This window comes from Salvia miltiorrhiza, chromosome 1, assembly GCF_028751815.1.
Source record: "Salvia miltiorrhiza cultivar Shanhuang (shh) chromosome 1, IMPLAD_Smil_shh, whole genome shotgun sequence".
NCBI lineage: Eukaryota > Viridiplantae > Streptophyta > Magnoliopsida > Lamiales > Lamiaceae > Salvia > Salvia miltiorrhiza.
In genome coordinates this window covers 54,757,365-54,775,875 of record NC_080387.1, presented here as the reverse complement: position 1 = coordinate 54,775,875, position 18,511 = coordinate 54,757,365, and the positions used below count along the sequence as shown (strand labels likewise).

At 29.9% G+C, this 18,511-nt stretch overlaps 1 protein-coding gene across 1 annotated transcript; it reads left to right on the top strand.

The window, feature by feature from the left end:
- The first annotated feature begins 7,749 nt into the window (after positions 1–7,749).
- Positions 7,750–10,246, top strand: LOC130993893 (laccase-21-like). Its single transcript, XM_057918931.1, has 6 exons — positions 7,750–7,859; positions 7,944–8,095; positions 8,164–8,408; positions 8,555–8,683; positions 8,917–9,843; positions 9,919–10,246. Exons 1-6 carry the CDS (start codon positions 7,809–7,811, stop codon positions 10,077–10,079), a joined length of 1,665 nt encoding a protein of 554 aa, XP_057774914.1. The 5' UTR covers positions 7,750–7,808; the 3' UTR covers positions 10,080–10,246.
- Positions 10,247–18,511: the final 8,265 nt, after the last annotated feature.

Sequence of the window (18,511 nt, the reverse complement as noted above, 5' to 3'; positions counted from 1 at the left end):
GGAGAGATAGTGAGATGAGCTAGGCTAAGCTAAGTTAAGCTAGTACTTACTTCGTCCATAAAAATTAGTCCTACAAGAAGACGTATTGAAGTGTCCCACATTGGATTGGAGATAGTGACATGAGCCACTTTATATGGTGAAGCAACCATCTCCCTTATAAGGCCTTTTAAGGGAGGAATGAGCTCAATATCCATTTCTAACATGGTATCAGAGCCAACCCAATCCAATGATGGGCTCCCCCAATATCGTTGTCAACAGATGGCGTTTGGGATAGTCCACGCTGCGCGTGCGGGGGGTGTATTGAAGTGTCCCACATTGGATTGGAGATAGTGGCATGAGCCACTTTATATGGTGAGGCAACCCTCTCCCTTATAAGGCCTTTTAAGGGAGGAATGAGCCCAATCTCCATTTCTAACATGGTATCCTTTTAAGGGAGGAATGGGCCCAATATCCATTTCTAACATGGTATCAGAGCCAACCCAATCCAATGATGGGCCCCCAATATCGTTGTCAACAGATGGCGTTTGGGATAGTCCACGCTGCGCGTGCAGGGGGTGTATTGAAGTGTCCCACATTGGATTGGAGATAGTGGCATGAGCTACTTTATATGGTGAGGCAACCCTCTCCCTTATAAGGCCTTTTAAGGGATGAATGAGCCCAATATCCATTTCTAACAAGACGACATAGGTTTAATTAAAATAATCAAGTGTATTATGAGTGGATGAAGAGTTTCATTTAAAAAATAGTGTTAATAATGATAATTATGAGAATTTAGGAAGCGAAAAACCCAAAATCGGAGAACAACGATTATGAAAAGCAAAGGAAGCTAAAGAATCTGCAGTGGCGTTCCCTTCACGCGGTGTCCATCTAAATGAGAGCTTTTGTGTGCTGTTGCCACGAAGGTGGATTCTCTTCAAGATATCGCCTAAATAGAAAATGTACTCTAAGTGGAGAAAATGATTCACTAGGTGAATATTTTCAAAAAATAAAAATAAATTAATTTTTGTGGACACATTTCAAAATAACAAAAATGAATTGTCTTTTATGAACAAGAGGAATATAATCTTTTTATTAAAGATTATATATGCAGTAGTCTAGGCCCTATTTGATAGGGGATATAAGCCCTATATTACTTATTTATCTCTCTTTATTGTGCGTTTGATAGAATATATATTTAATCATTTAGGCCCGCATTTAGGGCAAGGCCCGCACTAAATTCACTGTTCCACCTTTATTATACAACTGCCGCTCACCCCCAGTTCTATAATCAAGATTGTACAGTGTTCTTGGTTAGATTTTAGATTTACAAAATTACCCTCTCAATTTCACCTCCAAAGCATCAATATTCTTGGAGCTCTCGTTTAGCAGGGTGATCTTCTTCACCAAGTGATTGGCCATGAAAGGGATTAGCCAGGTGCTACCAGAGCCGCCGCAGAGGCAAAGAACAAGGTGGAGCTTGGATTCAATTTCGATGCAGTTGGGTTTGGTTTGAGAAGATGGTTGAAAGATTTGGGTGCATATCTCGACGCCCCCTGCCTTCGCCAAAGTCGTCGTCCCCGCCCGCGCCCTCGGCGACCTCGCCGCCTCGCCATGGACGCCCCTGTACTCGCCCTCACTTTCTCCCCAAATTTCACCAAATCTCTCGGTAGGTTTGTGAGTTTGGGATCAGCAATTGGAGCCATGGTGGTGGTTTTCTTGTGAAGAAAAAAAGGAGTTTTCATTCCAAAAAGCAAGTCTTTACAACAGTTGAGTTTTCTGTAAAACTATTTCAAATTTACAAACCTACAGAGCGAGGAGGTGGCAAACTGCGAGGCTCTGCCGTCCATGGAAACGGAGGCTCCGGGAGAGGCGGCTGCCGGAGTTCTTGCTGCCAACAGCAGCACCCGACGGCGGCGCTCCTCCAGCAAGCCGCTGACCGTCGATCTCAGGCAGCAACAGCGGCCGTCAGCGGCGGCGACTCCGGGCATGTTCTGGTTTTCTTGTGAAGAAAAAAGGGGGCGGGGGTTGGGGGATGAGCTTGTGAAGAAGAAGGGGGGGGTGGGGGGGGGGCGTGTTCTATGTTAGGGCCTTTACATGTTTGCTGACAGCCCTTTTTTATTTTATTTTTATATTTCTTAAATTAAGGTTAAAAAGGTAATTTGCTAATTTAATTTTATTTTGGAAAAAATTGTTAATTTAATCTTAAGTTATGTATTGTCTATCAAACAAAAAAATTAGTTATCTTAAGAATTTTATTTTAACTATCAAACACCTATAAAATATTAACAATCTCACTCAATCTATATTATTTATCTAAGTTTTATTTATCATCTCTTATCTCATTACAGCTATCAAACACACCCTTAGTGGAGACTTCAAGTTAAATTACTAAGCTAAACTTCTACTCCGTAGTATATAGTTCTGTTATAAAATCTTTATCTTTATATATATAAAAAGCAAAGTAAATGTAATTTCTTTCAATTTGAAGGACATAACTGGAATTGGAGTGAAAATTACCCACTAACAAATTAAAACTGTCAAAATTGATTACCCATTAATCTCCTTAATTAAAACTGCCGAGAATTAGCATATTTATTATCTATTTAGTTTTCTTTTAATCTATTACATAATAAAGTAGTTATTCTTCTTGAAACTATATATTGAATTTCAAACTTCAATAAATTTATATTTTTGTATAATTCTAATATTTTAATTTTTTAAATTATGTATTTCTATTTATTTTATAGTATTAAAATTTATTAATAGGACATTATGTAATTATTAACGTTACAATTTATTATGAACCGATAACTCAATAATCTCATCCAACTAATTAGATATATTAATTATTTTTAAAATTATAAATTATAATTGCATGTACATGTATTTTCCCAAACACTTATTCAGTTTTGTGTTGGGAAGCCCCAATTGTAAATATTAAAAACTTAGTATTTATTTGAAAATATTTAAAACTGAGGGTGAAAGTGAAAAATAAGTATACAACTTCATGAGTTCGAAATAAGCGGACTCAATTCATAATTTATTTTGCAATTACCCTTTCTAATTGTAACCATTGAATTTCTGTTGAATTATTGTTGGTTTTTAAATAAAACATTTTTACTTTTAATGCATGCTATATTAAAAAAATTATAACAATTATTTTGGCGAATATGTAAATAAATTTATATATCTTTTGATTATTAATATTTCAAAATTATCTAGGTTTATTTCATTAATTGTTTTGAATACACACACACACACACACACACACACATATATATATATATATATATATATGGTTAACGTTCTTTAAATAATGAGTGTATCTATTTTTATTGAAGTCATTAATCATTTATATAAATTAAATAATATTAAAATAATTATAGATTAAAATCTAGCAACAAATAAATAACGTGGAGTAAACTAACCAAAACAGGAAATTAGTGATTACTTATTATGTAGTTAAGTTTTCTAAATATGTTGAAAGTTTTCCCTCAAAAAAAAAATGTTGAAAGTTAATGAAATTAAAAGTTAAATAGAAAAAATTATGCATAAGTTACAACATAAAATTTTAAAAATTCAAATTAGAATTAATTGTTCATTTTTAAGAAGGGATTATATCAATTATTCTAAAAAAATTACAAAATAAATCATGAATTTATATTCATTTTGTAATTTCGATCTCACTTTTAAACATTTTTAAATAAAAAATCAAATCTTTCTAAATTTTGCAGTTGAGGCTTCTCCAATTTCTTTATTTTTTTATTAATGTATGTATTTTTTTGTATCTATACAATTATCTTTGATAGGTATTAAATTAAGTTCAAATATCTTTATGTGTTTATTAATATCTCAAAAATATGTGTTGAGATATAGTCTGTCAAGGACCAATATGCTTAATAGCAACAATTTTCATCCCTTAAATTATACATGAAGTTTTTTAGTGAAATTATAGTTTTGCTTAATGAATTTTTGGTCTAGAGTTTGATTTTCATAGGTTGATTTTTTTTAATTCATCATTTTCACACCAAATCCATAATGTTACATAACAAATTCATATAAAACTTATTTTATACGATAAATCTGGTTTAATTTGTATAATTATAAAATCTCCCTATATAAGTGATACAATATCTATTATATAGACGCATGTTATATTTTTGTATAAATTACATTGATTATATTAAAATATTAGATCACTCTGCAAAAAATAATTATGGTATCATTTTATTAGTTTATATTAATATCACAAAATATATATAGGCACATTTTACGCGAGTGTAAATTCACATTCACCGCGCGCGCATAGCGCGGGAGGTACACTAGTACCATTAACAATTACATTGGATGTGCATTGATCAAACCATCGTTTTTCAGTATAAAAGCATGCATTTGAAAGATATTTTTATTACCAAATTTTGTTACTCCCTCAACTGTTAAACACGAAACTCCAAACAATGTCCAAATTCTAAGCCAAAATCTTAGCTGTATTGCACAAGACAAAAATAGAAAAGTTGGAAATGTACTAAGCTAATGTACTAAGCTAGCTAGGTTAAATTAACCGCATACAAGTGAAAATATTTTACAGAAAGTGATTTATCATGAAAAAGAGATAAAAAAGTGACAAAAGAAAAGCAAGAAACTCATGGAATCTTACAACCCCATGCTCAAATTTCCCCTTTTTTTTCTTTTACTTGCAAATGGTGAATGGACCTACCTCCATCTACCATCCCATGTTCATTTGTTTCCAAATTAATAAACAAAAAGGCACTATGCTCTTTGTAAACATTTTATCCTTCTCTATCAAGGGAAAGGAAATTGACTAATCAATGCATGCATTCTCTATGGCTGAGAGCATAGATATTATAAAGATAATTTGGGAGATGTAGTTTATGGTTATATGCTACTTTTTTGTTTTTCTAATTTTAAAAATAAGGATCAGTAATTGGTCATAATTTCATAATTTCTTCTCTATGATGACTTGAACTCCCAATATAATGATTGGATGATAAATGTCCTATCAACTGAGCTACATTTCGCTGTCCATATAAGATGCATGTTACATACATTTTACCCTAAATAATATATTTGAATTTGATGCATATTTAGATTTTGGCTTTCTTGAAAACATTAATAAGGGTAGTTTAGATTCATATATCATATTAAGAAATTAAATATATATTCAATGATATAATTAAACTATTCAAATCAACACATAAATTAGATGGTGTATTCAATTCAGATTCTCTAAGATTTTGTGTGTGTTTCAAATGTCTATAGGTATTCAATTCAAATTTAAAAAAATCCATAAAAATATGTTGGTATGCAATTATAATTTTTAAATATTCATATAAATCTAGTGGTATTCAAACTTCCAAGGATTCTAATAAGTTATGGATTTTGGAGGATTTCAATGTCCTAGTATAAATACAAAATTTCTACACAAATCTCACATCTTCATAAGATAATATAAAGTATTCTCTCTCCCCTGCCATCGGAAAACCTTGATGATATTTCTTCTTCCAAAATTTTGATTTCTACTTCTAATTCACATATCTATTCATTTTTCTTTTTCGTAGACATATAAGAAAATTTCCCAACTTCCACCATAAGTACCATGAAATTTTGCCGCGAATGCAACAATATATTGTACCCGAAGAAAGACAAATTAAAGAGCAGAAGATTCTGCTTTATGCTTGGCGCAATTGTGATCATCTGGAGGTTGCTGATAACAATTGTGTTTATAGAAATGAGATACACCATTCTGTTGTTGACGAAGGATTAGAATAATACATGATTAAATATAACTATAATATAAGATTGATTGATTGATTTAATTTTTTTAAGTGTTTTTTATTTATAATTTTTTATTTTAAATTGTCTTCAAATTATTTTATAAAATATTTTTTATTTTTTCAGAACTTAAATTGCATAGATGTATTTGTTCAAATTAATTTTCTACTATTAAATTTCAATTTATTATTTTTTACTTTTTTACTAATATATAATTGAACAATGTGTGTTACTCTTCTTAATTCTATATCTATGCATATTGATATTCGGTTATTTGGAATTCAACTTTACTAATCTGTAATGTTGTTATTTCGCTATATATACTATAATTTTATATAATAGTCGAACAATGTGGCTACGAGACTCTCTATAGTATTAGTATAGGACTCTAAATGAACTAAGCTACTCGTAAGTTATTCAAAGTTTGGTTCGATAAAAGCTTGTTCTAACTTGTTAGTATGAAGTTCGTTAGTTAAACTAGTCAAGTTTGAATAAGATAGTATTTGGCTCGATGAGTGATTTACCATTAAAATATAATTAGATATTACTCATAGACAAGCTATATTCTTTAATTATTATTATTACATTAGAAATAGAAATGAATTACTATATAATTTTGAGAAAAATATCATAAGTTGACCGGATTGATGGATTAAATCATACTTTGAATTACTATAATTATAGTCATTTATTCATATTTTCTAACATTTATTTTTATTTCACTATATTTTTTGTAATAGACTATAATATTAAATAATCAAAGAATGCGGCCAACTCACAGTTATAATAAATATTTTTTATTTTGATACTAAAGTAATGTCATATAGTATAATTTTGCGGAGTAATCAATCGATATGCTCACCGTGTGATATTATTATAACAATTTTAGCCATTCATTTGTATTTTCTAATTGTTTTATTTCAATTTCACTAATTTCTTATAATATAAGTATAACATATTTGTAAGAAGTAATTGATCGATGTGCTCAACGTACGGCATTATTCTCACAATTATATTCATTTCTTTATATTATATTTTAAATTCAATATTTATAATTTCTTATAATGTATATATTATAATTTTATAATTTAATCAATTGATTTGGTCTCTTAATCAATTGATATAGTAAATGTAAGCCATTATTATCACAAATCTAATCAATGATTAGGTATCATATTGACAATAACTTGTACACATATAATTGAATGAGTAAATTTAAGCATATCATAAACTAAATTAAAAATAAATGTTACAATAAATTATTTTGGGATTTTAATAACAGTGAAAACAAAATAATTAAATTAATGACAAAAATAATAAACTACATAAAAAACAAGATGAGAAAATAATAAATCACATAAACGATAATAAACCACATAAGTTGAATGAGTAATGCGTATATATTGCAGTGCATATAATCCATAATTAGTTGAATGGATAGATAAGATGAAGATTACTATATTGTAATACATATAATTTTATAATCAACGTTAGTTATATTAATTTATAGAAATAAAATCTTTTAATACTAAGGAAAGAGTATAAACTCAATATTATTTCCTTAATTACTATAAAGGGTAACTATGTAAAATGTAAACTTCAATTAAAATGAATTAATTACTCAATATTTGGAAATATTGAAAAATGACAAAAATATCCAATTATGTACGCACATATTATGTGTATTTAGCATTTTCGTCATCTCTTAAATTAATTAATGACAACAATTAATTAAGTAGAGAGATCCCAGCAACAATAATGGATGAGTGAAATTAAATGAAGTTAATCATAATCAACTTTAATTAATAAAATAATATATTTAATTTACCATGCAAAACCACGAACGTGTCATCAGCGGTCAACCTAACAATCAATTTACCAACAAGTCAAGATAAAGTACTAACTGCAATCCCTTATAAATACTGCACAAATTAGTAAGTTTGTCGAGTCTCAACTCAACAACTTAATTACCAGAAATGGAAATTAAATTAGCAGTAGTTTGTGCTAGGAAGGTTTTCATCCTCTGCTTCTTAGGTATGATTTTGGTGACGCCACTCCATGCTTTAGTTCGTCGCTGCAAATTTGAAGTACGTTTGTTTCTTTGATTTTTCTTGGTTAAGTTTTCTTCTTAGCTAGTTAAGCTAATCCGAGTCCTAAATTGTTGCATGCAGTTGGTAAATTCCTTGCACACTAGACTGTGCAGCAGCAAGAGCATGCTCACCATAAACGGACAATACCCTGGCCCGACTATATATGCCAGAAGAGGAGATTTGGTGATAGTCGATGTTGTTAATAGTGCTCATCAAAATATAACTATTCACTGGTAATTAAACACATATCATAATTATGTCAAAATAGAGCATAGTGAATTAAGTAATTAATTAATTTTAGGCATGGAGTAAAGATGCGGAGGTATCCATGGTCAGATGGCACCAACTATGTGACGCAGTGCCCGATTCGTCCCGGCCAAAGCTTTAGACAGCGGATGATCCTCTCCGACGAAGAAGGCACTTTGTGGTGGCACGCCCACAGCGACTGGTCTCGGAATACTGTGTATGGAGCCATCGTCATTCTACCGCCGATCACTCAGCCTTTTCCTTTTCCTAAACCTCATGCTCATCTTCCCATTTTAATTGGTACTATATTGTAATAATTTGTATATTTGTAATATCATGACTTATTTTTTCGGTAGCATATAAACGGAGTATTATTTTCAGCTTATATAAGAATTCTAAACATCTTATTTTAGAGAGAATGAAATGAATTTTGAATCATGTTGCAGGAGAGTGGTGGAAAGGTGATGTGCAACAGGTGATGGAGGAGTTTCTAGGCGGTGGCGGCGAACCTCATGTTTCAGATGCTTTCCTCATCAATGGCCAACCTGGAGATTTATATCCATGCTCTACACAAGGTGGATTTAATTAATTATTTGGACTATTTTTATATTTTATTTATTTATTCCTTAAAATTAAATGTGATCTTAAAACATTAATGTTAAGTGAATGTATATGTGAATGGTGAAGGGGAGTAGAATAATTCTCAACCCATAAGTTTGGGAGTAATTTGAAACTAAAATTTTAAAGTAGCAAAAGTAGGAGATGCACTAAGTAAAGGCAATAAATGTTTGTGGTGCATGCATTGCAGATACTTACAAGTTGAGTGTGGAGTTTGGAAAAACTTACCTTATGAGATTGGTAAACGCGGTGATGGACAACATCATGTTCTTCAAAATCGCCGGCCACAAGTTCACCGTGGTCGGCACTGACGGCGCCTACACGAAGCCTCTGATGACCGATTACGTGGCCATCTCCCCCGGTCAGACCATCGATCTATTGCTGGAGGCCAACCAGCCGCCCAGCCACTACTACATGGCCGCCAGAATCTACGTGGTGGGAGGAGAATACGTGAGCACCCCGACCACAGCTATCATCGAGTACGTCGGGAACTACACGGTGCCGTCGCCGCCGCCGCTCCCATCCTTCCCCGAATACAACGACACCGCGGCATCGGCCGATTTCACAAGCAGACTGAGAAGCCTCGCGGACAACGTGGACGTCCCTAAAAACGTGATGAAGAATCTATTCTTCACGCTCTCGGTGAATCTATCGCCCTGCACGAAGAGCGCGTGCGTGGGGACCACAAGGCTGATGGCCAGCATGAACAACCTGACGATGCTGCTGCCCATCACCACCGACATCCTTCACGCTTACTACGCAGGAATCGATGGAGTTTACGATTCCAATTTCCCCGAGTTTCCGCCTCTCGTTTTCAACTACACGGAAGATAGCATAGCCAAGAATGAGTCGGCGTCGGAGATGGCGACGGCGGTGAGTGTGTTGGAGTATGACACCACGGTGGAAGTGGTGTTTCAATCCACCAATTTCGGCAGAGGCGTTGATCATCCCATGCATTTACATGGATACAGCTTCTACGTCGTCGGATCCGGGTCGGGAGACTTCGACGCAACCACGGATCCGCCCAATTATAATCTACTCGACCCGCCCTTGATGCAGAACATAGCCGTGCGCAGAAATGGATGGACTGCTATCAGATTTAGGGCTAACAATCCAGGTTAATATTTAACTTCATTTCTTTTACACAATAATATATATATTTTTTTATTAATTGCATTGATTTAATTTGTAGGAGTGTGGTTCATGCACTGCCATTTTGAGCGTCATTTGAGCTGGGGAATGAAGATGGTGTTCATCGTCAAAGACGGCCAACGCCCCGATGAGAAGTTGCTGCCTCCGCCGCCAGATATGCCGCGCTGTGATACTCCGCCGCTACGTGTAGCTAATAATTGATGATTATTCAACAATATAGTATAATATTTCGTGATTCTACGCACCTTGTATGTATCTGCATTAGCAACATTATTTGTTATTAATAGTGAATTTATCAAAATATCTATTTTGTTATAATGAAGAAGAAAAATGAAGAAGATAAAAACAATTAGTTACTTTTGCGAATATTTGAAGTATTGTTCTGTCCTTAATTTACGAGTATTAAGAAGTTTCGTGCACCAATGTCAATTGTTTGTCCTTAATATAATTATATAATTTCTCCGTCCATAAAAATTGTAGTATATTTTGAATAAGACGAGTTTAACAAATGACTGAAAAATGTGTATAATGTCAAGAAAAGAATCCACACCAAAATTGAGTGGAGAAAGAATCCACAAAAATTGATGTGTTAAATAATTGATTTTTTTAATAAATATTAAGTGTGAATTTTAAAATATAAAAGGTAAGTTTTAAAAAAAAGAAAAAATTACAATTTTCGTGGACATATATAAGTAATAATCAGACTATAATTTTTGTGGACGGAATAATTATTATTAAAAATTTAAATTTTTGAAAAATTATGCACGACCTGACCATACATTTTTGTGGAGCAGGTAGAAGCCAATATCAAGTACGTAGCTTTTGATAGTGACATGCACATGCATGCATGGTTTTCGATTCAAGGAAAGAAAGGCATTAAAAATTTCTTATAGAATTTTTTTTTGACTTGGGGGAGTTGGGGAGGGGGAACAGTGGGGTTTGAACCTAGAACCTCACTGTTCACACACAGGAGATCGCACCGCTTGGTGTTACAAGTTATAGTATTATAGTAATAATTTAAAAACCAATCCATTTATTGCTAATTGACATCATAATTTAAAGTGGATGAGCTATATAAAACACAAAACACAAATAAAACAAACAAATGAAGCAGATGAAAATTGAGCAAAGCTTTTCACATCAGCAGCATCTCCGTTCCCCAGCTAACATGCCTCTCCAAATCAAGATGCATTAGCCAAACACCTGCAAAACTACATTAATCAATTTCCGTAATTAGGATTGGGGTTAGAGTTAGAGTTAGAGTTAGAGTTTAGGAGTGAGCATTCGGGCAGTTTAGTTTGAAATGGAACCGAACTCAAAAAATCTTAATTCGAACTGGAAACCACTTAAAAAGTGAAACTGAACTGTATCATTTACAAGGCCATGCCCGAACCAAATCAAATCGAAAATTTTCGATTCAATTTAGCTAAAATCGTTTTTTTAATATAAGCAATACATATATATATTATATATTTATGAACCAATAAACTCTAAATTTTTAATTCTTTTTTTAATTCAATATTAATAATTAGTATGTGTATATATATATATATAGGGAAGGGCTACTGTGAAAATACTTCTTAAAATAAAAATAAAAATAAAAATATTTTTCAATGTACGAATTTTATATAGAACACGCATGAATTCATCCAACAGGGTTACAAAATTATGAAAAATAATTTTTTGCTACCTTTGGAATTCGAACTCAGGACCACGAATTCATCCAACAGGGTTACGAATCAACCGTAGATCTTGATGATTTAAGGGCTGAAAATTGTTTATATTTTATAATTTATATTTTAAGAAGTGTTTTTATTTTAGTCCTCCCATATACATATATATATATATATATATATATATATATATATATATATATATAAGAATGTTATGCTACATACCTTAGACCATGTTTATCGGTTGAAAAAATCAACCTGGTCACATGCCATGTCATTAAAGGTGGGGAAAATAAAAATAAGAATTAAAAGTGGCAAAAGGAAGTTGGTCGACCATGTTAAAAAACCGACCTCCCTTGGTCTCTCTCTCTCCCCTTATCTCATCCATTGAGAACATGACACTTGTCACCATATAATAGGTTCAGTAGATTTTATTTAGATAATTGATAAAAACTATTATATCTTTTATATAAAATATTAAAAAATAATAATAATTATACCAAAATTTATATTTTTTCGTTCTCTTTAAATAGAGACCACTCTTGCTATATTTCAACACACCTTCAAGTTCTTCTATTTTCATTCTCTACATATAACATCTAGTGTTTGGAGATGATAATTAAATGCGTAGTATGTATTATTTTTTTTTCTATTTCGAGTTTGGATTGTTGTAATTTATATTTTTAGTTTGTCGTAATTTAAATTTTTATTAGTTTGTTATTTTTTGTATTTTAGTTTTTTATAATATTTTAATTTATATTTAATATTATTAAAATTATTACGAATAAAAATAATAATAAAATAATTATAAAATTATGTTGTAGTTGGGTGGTTTGATGGTTGGGGTGGTCATTGATAAATGAACAAAAATAGAGGTGGTTGGGTTGGGATGAATATTAGTGATGTGGAAGAGAGAGAAATTAATTAAATATTAAAGATGGTTGGATGATTGGGTGGTTGGATGGTTGCTGATAAACATGGTCTTATGTGAGCACCACTCACGTTTAGCTCTCGTTAGCATTATCTTTTTTGTTTTAGACATTTATTTTTATTATAATACTTCATAAATCATTATTAGGATCATTAATTTTATAAATATCATAAAAAGTCAAAGTCTAATTTGTTCTTTTTATTAATTATTTGAAGTTAAAGGGAATATGAACAAATCAGACTTTGATTTTTATGTTATTTATAAAATTATCCTAATAACAATTTATGAAGTATTAGAATAAAAATAAATGTCTAAAACAAAAAAGATAATGCTAACGAGGGTTAAACGTGAGTGGTGCTCACATAAGGTATGTAGCATAACATTCCTATATATATATATAAGGGTGGGCTACCGTGAGAACACATCTTAAAATAAGAAATAAGAACAATTTTCAATGTATGAATTTTATGTAGAACGAGTATGAATTCACTGTATAAAGGTATGAATTGTGAAAAATAAATTTTTGCTACTTTTGGGATTCGAACTCGGACCATAAATCCATTCAACATGGTTACGAATCAACCGTAGATCTTGATGATCTAAGGGCTGAAAATGATTCTTATTTTATATCTTAAGAAGTGTACTTATTTTAGCCCCCTATTTATATGTATATAATTCGGCCGGGTTCGAGTTGAAACTCAAATCATTTTTCATAAACCGTAAACCAAATTGAAAATTTTTCGGTTTACAATATTGAAACTAAACCGCTAATTACGATATGGTGATTTCGGTTCGAGTTTGGTCACCCTATTTGGATTAGGGATAGTTATGACTGCATATTATTCTGATTCTTCACACAATTATTGATATTTGTCCCCAAATTAATGATAAGGTGGATATTTGAAATAAGTACATGAGTTAAATGACATTATTAGATATACACATTGTCAGCGCGTATTAACCAATTATTGTAACAACGTATATTTAACAAATTAAATAACTTTTTTATAAATTTAAATGAATTTAGGTAATTAATGGATATTAGCACTATACATATTTGAGACATGATTGGATAGTAAAATAATTTTGCAAAATGGGGTCGAACATTACTTGATATGCCTATTTAAATTTTTTATTCATTTTTAATTTTTTATTATTCATTCTATTTATCATTAATGTTTTACTACGGTTGTTATGATGGTGACGATTAGTATAACAAATTATACTTAAAAATTCAAACGGATTCAAGCAATTAACAAACATTGTTATAAGTGTTTGAGACTTGAACGCGTACGCGTAATAAAATTAATTTTTAAAAATTAACGGGTGAGTACATATATTTTATACGGGTTTAGGTGGATAACTATATATTAGCCTCATTATTTTTGGTTTATAGTCATATTTCACCAAGACCGATAATTCCAAATGGCTAAATGTTTTGTCAAATTCGACTAGCTATACACTAGTTAATTCAGTATATATATCACTAATTAATAAGTTTGTATTATTAAATGTGAATTAGTTAGCACCTGTACGTTTAACTATTTTGGAGAAATTCTCATAAATTATAAAACTAATTAACCAAAAAAAGTACTCTCTTGCAACCGGCCAAGCAATTCAACGCGGTAGCATTCTACTGGCTAGCTATAGATAGAAATCTCGTATTGCATGTTATGTTAGTATTTTATGTCGATTTGATAACAACATAATATATAGAGTTGAAATACACGACAACAATTTTTCTCAAAAAATACACGATCGATAACAATTAATGCTGATACAATATTTCACGTTTCGACGACATGGCAAGTGGCAACAACATTATAATTATGAATTAGTCTTTTCCAAATACTAAAATTTGTCTTAAATAATATAATACGTGCGGCATTTAGTTTCTCTTTTACAACCGGATGAGATAATCTGTCTCACTATTTAGTGTGTACCACTGTATATCACTCTTAATTTATTTATTTTATTATTATTTTTTATAAAATTAAAAATATTATTATATTATGAACTCTAATTAATACTTATCACTAAAAATTGAAATTTTAAAAAAATTATATACCCTAAATTTGAATTAATGAACTCAAATAATTAATTATTAATTCAAATAAATATAAAAAAAATGATTATAAACCCTAATTGAATGAGTGAACCCTTATTAATTATCTTTTTATTATATTAAAGATACTCCCTCCGTCCCACCATTTTAGTCCCCTCCCATTTTTCACACATATTAAGAAAATGCATTTAATTTTTATATTTTTATCTTTTATACCCTTATTTATTATTTTCACACATCCTTTTCACATTTAAGTGAAGCATTAAATAAGGTTAATTTAGTAAAAATAATATTTTTATATAGTATTAATTAGAAAAGTGGACTATCTTTTTGGGACATCTCAAAATAGAATAAGGGACTAAAATAGTGGGACGGAGGGAGTATAATTTAGTGGATCCGCCGTTAATAGAGATTAGAGAACATCGCCGTGCTCAGATTTAGGGCTAACAATCCAGGTAACTAATCAATTCTCCTTATTTCATTTCATTTATTTTTAGACAACAGTGCATTAAAGTACAAGGTAAATAATTAAAAATAATGCATAAAGTAACTGCTCTGTGACATAGATTTACTGCACTATTCTCATAATTATCACAATAATTACTTGCCCAACACAATAAATATCACAATAATTACTGCACTATTCAATATTTAATCAACATATGTAAAATATTTAAAATTTAAGATTAATCGGCCATTAAGATTGTGTATCAATTATAATCCCAACAAATTAATTATAACATAATCATAGCACTATAATTTATTGCATTAGTAATTTTTAATTTCTTAAATATTTTATAGGTAATAGTTATTTACATATATAATTTCTTAGAACCACAACTCATTTTCGATGAAATATTGAGTGTAGTTCTTTGAAAAAAAGAAGAAGAACTAGTAGATGTTTTTTTTATCGAATAAGTAATTAAAAATATTTTTGTAGAATCACCAATTAAAAATATTTTAAGTATCGAATTTGTTGGTTTGTTTGGAGGCTACGGTTTTGTAGGAGTACATGGATTTATTGTTGGTAGCGGTTTAGCGTTAATTCAATTTTTAATTATACATTTTTCCATAATTTCCAGTGTTACACTTCTAATTGAATTTATTTAAATTCACTTCTCTTTATATATATACTAGCATTGCACTCGTGCAACGCACGAAAAATATTTTTATATTTTGTTATATATAAAATTGATTATTATATAAAAATTCTAAATATAATTAAAAATATTAATTTAAGATAAATATATTTTAGTTTAATATAAAAATAATAAAGAATAATTCATATTAATAAAAAATGATATTGTGAAAAAAGAAAACAATATAAGTTAAAAGATAATTGAAAAAAAATAGATTTATTCAAACAAAAAAAGAGGAGAGAGGAGAGAGAATTTTCTTAAGTTTTAATCTTTAAATAAATATAATTTTTATATTTTAAATCCAATATTTACATAACATATATCAAATTAAAGCTCTTGTCATGATCTTTAATTTGACATGCATATCAAATATTTTATAACTAGTCGAATTTCACAATTTTAAAAAAGAAATAAAATAGAAAAATAAGAAGTTAAAGAAAAAGAAAAAAAAAAGATGTATAGCTTATAAATAAACCTTCAATTTTATTCTAACTACAAAATTGCCACTCAATTTTGAAATTGATTTGAAATCAATTTGATATTGAAATCTCCCTTTTTAATATAGTATAGATATATATAGAGAGGGATTATATAATCACTTCTAAACATTAAATAATCTTTATTTAAAAACACATGATAAAAATGTATTTTCGTTAAATAAAAATTTAGAAAACAAATATGGATTAAATACAAATACCTACATCCATTATTAAAAAAAATCAATATTTTCATTTTTAATAAAAGAAATATATCATAGATCAATATAAGTAAATTATTTTTATAAAATAACATTTAGAAATTCATTATTTTTATATTTGGAATAAATATGAAAATATATACATACATAGTTAAGAATTAATAAAAATGGAATTAAATATTTATTCTATAATTTTTTTTGGATTTTCTACCTATTAGGAACCATAGGGAGAGACCGATCAAAAAAAAAGGAACCATAGGGAGAGAGACCAATCAGCCCATAATATAATACCTCTTTTTTGACGATATAATACCTAATTATTCATAATAAATCTTGCTAATGGATTTCCATGTTTTCGGATTTGATAATACAAGCTATTGCTAATGGATTTGTTGCCAAATGAATTGATATGTATTTATGTGGTAGCAAATCTGCATGTTTAGAAGACAACATCAAATCTAATACAATATAGTTGACGACTGGTAAATTATAATTAGAAAAATATTAAATTTTCCTAACTAAAATTTAAGGGTATTATGTTTATACATACTATATATGTATGAATAGCACTACCATTTTCTTAATTATTATTAATGGAAGGGAGCCATAAAGCTGGCGCCAAGTTTTGAGTTGCTTAACTACTCAAACATGAAAAAGTGATCGAAAAGTAGAGGGAAAATATATAGGAATGGAGTTCCAAATTGGAAACCACTTAGGCCAACTGGGCAACGCTCCACTCGATGGATTAATTATGCCTTACTTATTTTACTAATAATTATAGTCGTGTTCATGAAAACTAAATAAAGTCCCAAGGGTACACCAAGCGGTGCGATCTCCTGTATGTGAACAGTGAGGTCCCGAGTTCGAACCGCACTCCTCCCCCTCCCAACTCCCCCAAGCCAAAAAAAAAAAAAAACTAAATAAATGAAAAAGGCAAAGACCACCAAATAAGTGGGGGCTCGCGCGTGTCGCTCAATTGGGAATGAAGAGAAGTGTATTTCGTATCCTCTATGTCTCTTTTTTTTTTTTTTGAGAAAGGCGTATCCTCTATGTCTCACTATTTACACTATCATTTTTTTTAATTCTTTTTTTTGTTCTCATGTGGTTTAGTTTAATACAGTAGAATCTCTATAAATTAATAATTATTTATTTTAAAATTAATACTTGTAATTTCAGTAGATTATTAATTTATGATGTTGATGAGATCATATATTTATACTTTCTTATTAATCTATTAGAATTATTAATCTACAAAGTCTACGTTGGGACTGAGAAAATTATTATCTTAGAAAAAATATTAATTTATCGAGTATGTATTTAAAAAGTTTTTTACTATTATTTGAATTAGGATTCGCTAATTTATAGTTTAGGTTTAATTTAATGATCTTGAATGCGAACAACCATTAAACTATTTACTCTTTTTATAAGTAAAAACCCTAATATTAATATATATAGGGATATGATTGAGACTTTTCACAAACTTATGCGTCGTTGATTATTGATTCGATCTTGAAGCATGATCGTTCATACTCTAATAATTAGCTAGAATAATAATTGAATAAACTTCAAAATATAAGTTAATAGTATGTACGTAATTAGTGAACTGATTCCATATTTAAGAAATCTATATATCAACAACGGGAATCAATAAATAAAGCGTACAAGACCAAGTACAAAGAATAATAATACTCTTTTCGTCCCAATTGATTTTAAGCTATTTTCTTTTGACACAGTTATTTATGATGTTAAAATTATAATGTAAAATAATTATCTAAAAATAAACATTAACTTAATAGATGAATTTAATTGATAAATAGTAGTACTCTCTCATTCTCACAAAAACATGAACAATTTATCATTTTGGGTGTCTCACAAAAATATGAATATTTTTATTTTTTTTTTACACTATCTCCTTATTTTTTATCCCTCATTTTCATACTTATTCACAAAAAAATCATCATGACCCACGATTATTTTTCTCCAATTAACTCATTACTTTCATAAGTTGAACTCATTTTCATCAACTTATAATAACTCTCAACTAACATTTATTAAGACCAATGTTATTCCCAATTATTGATGTTATTGTGAAAGGAGGGAGTATATGGTATTACTAACTAAACAACAT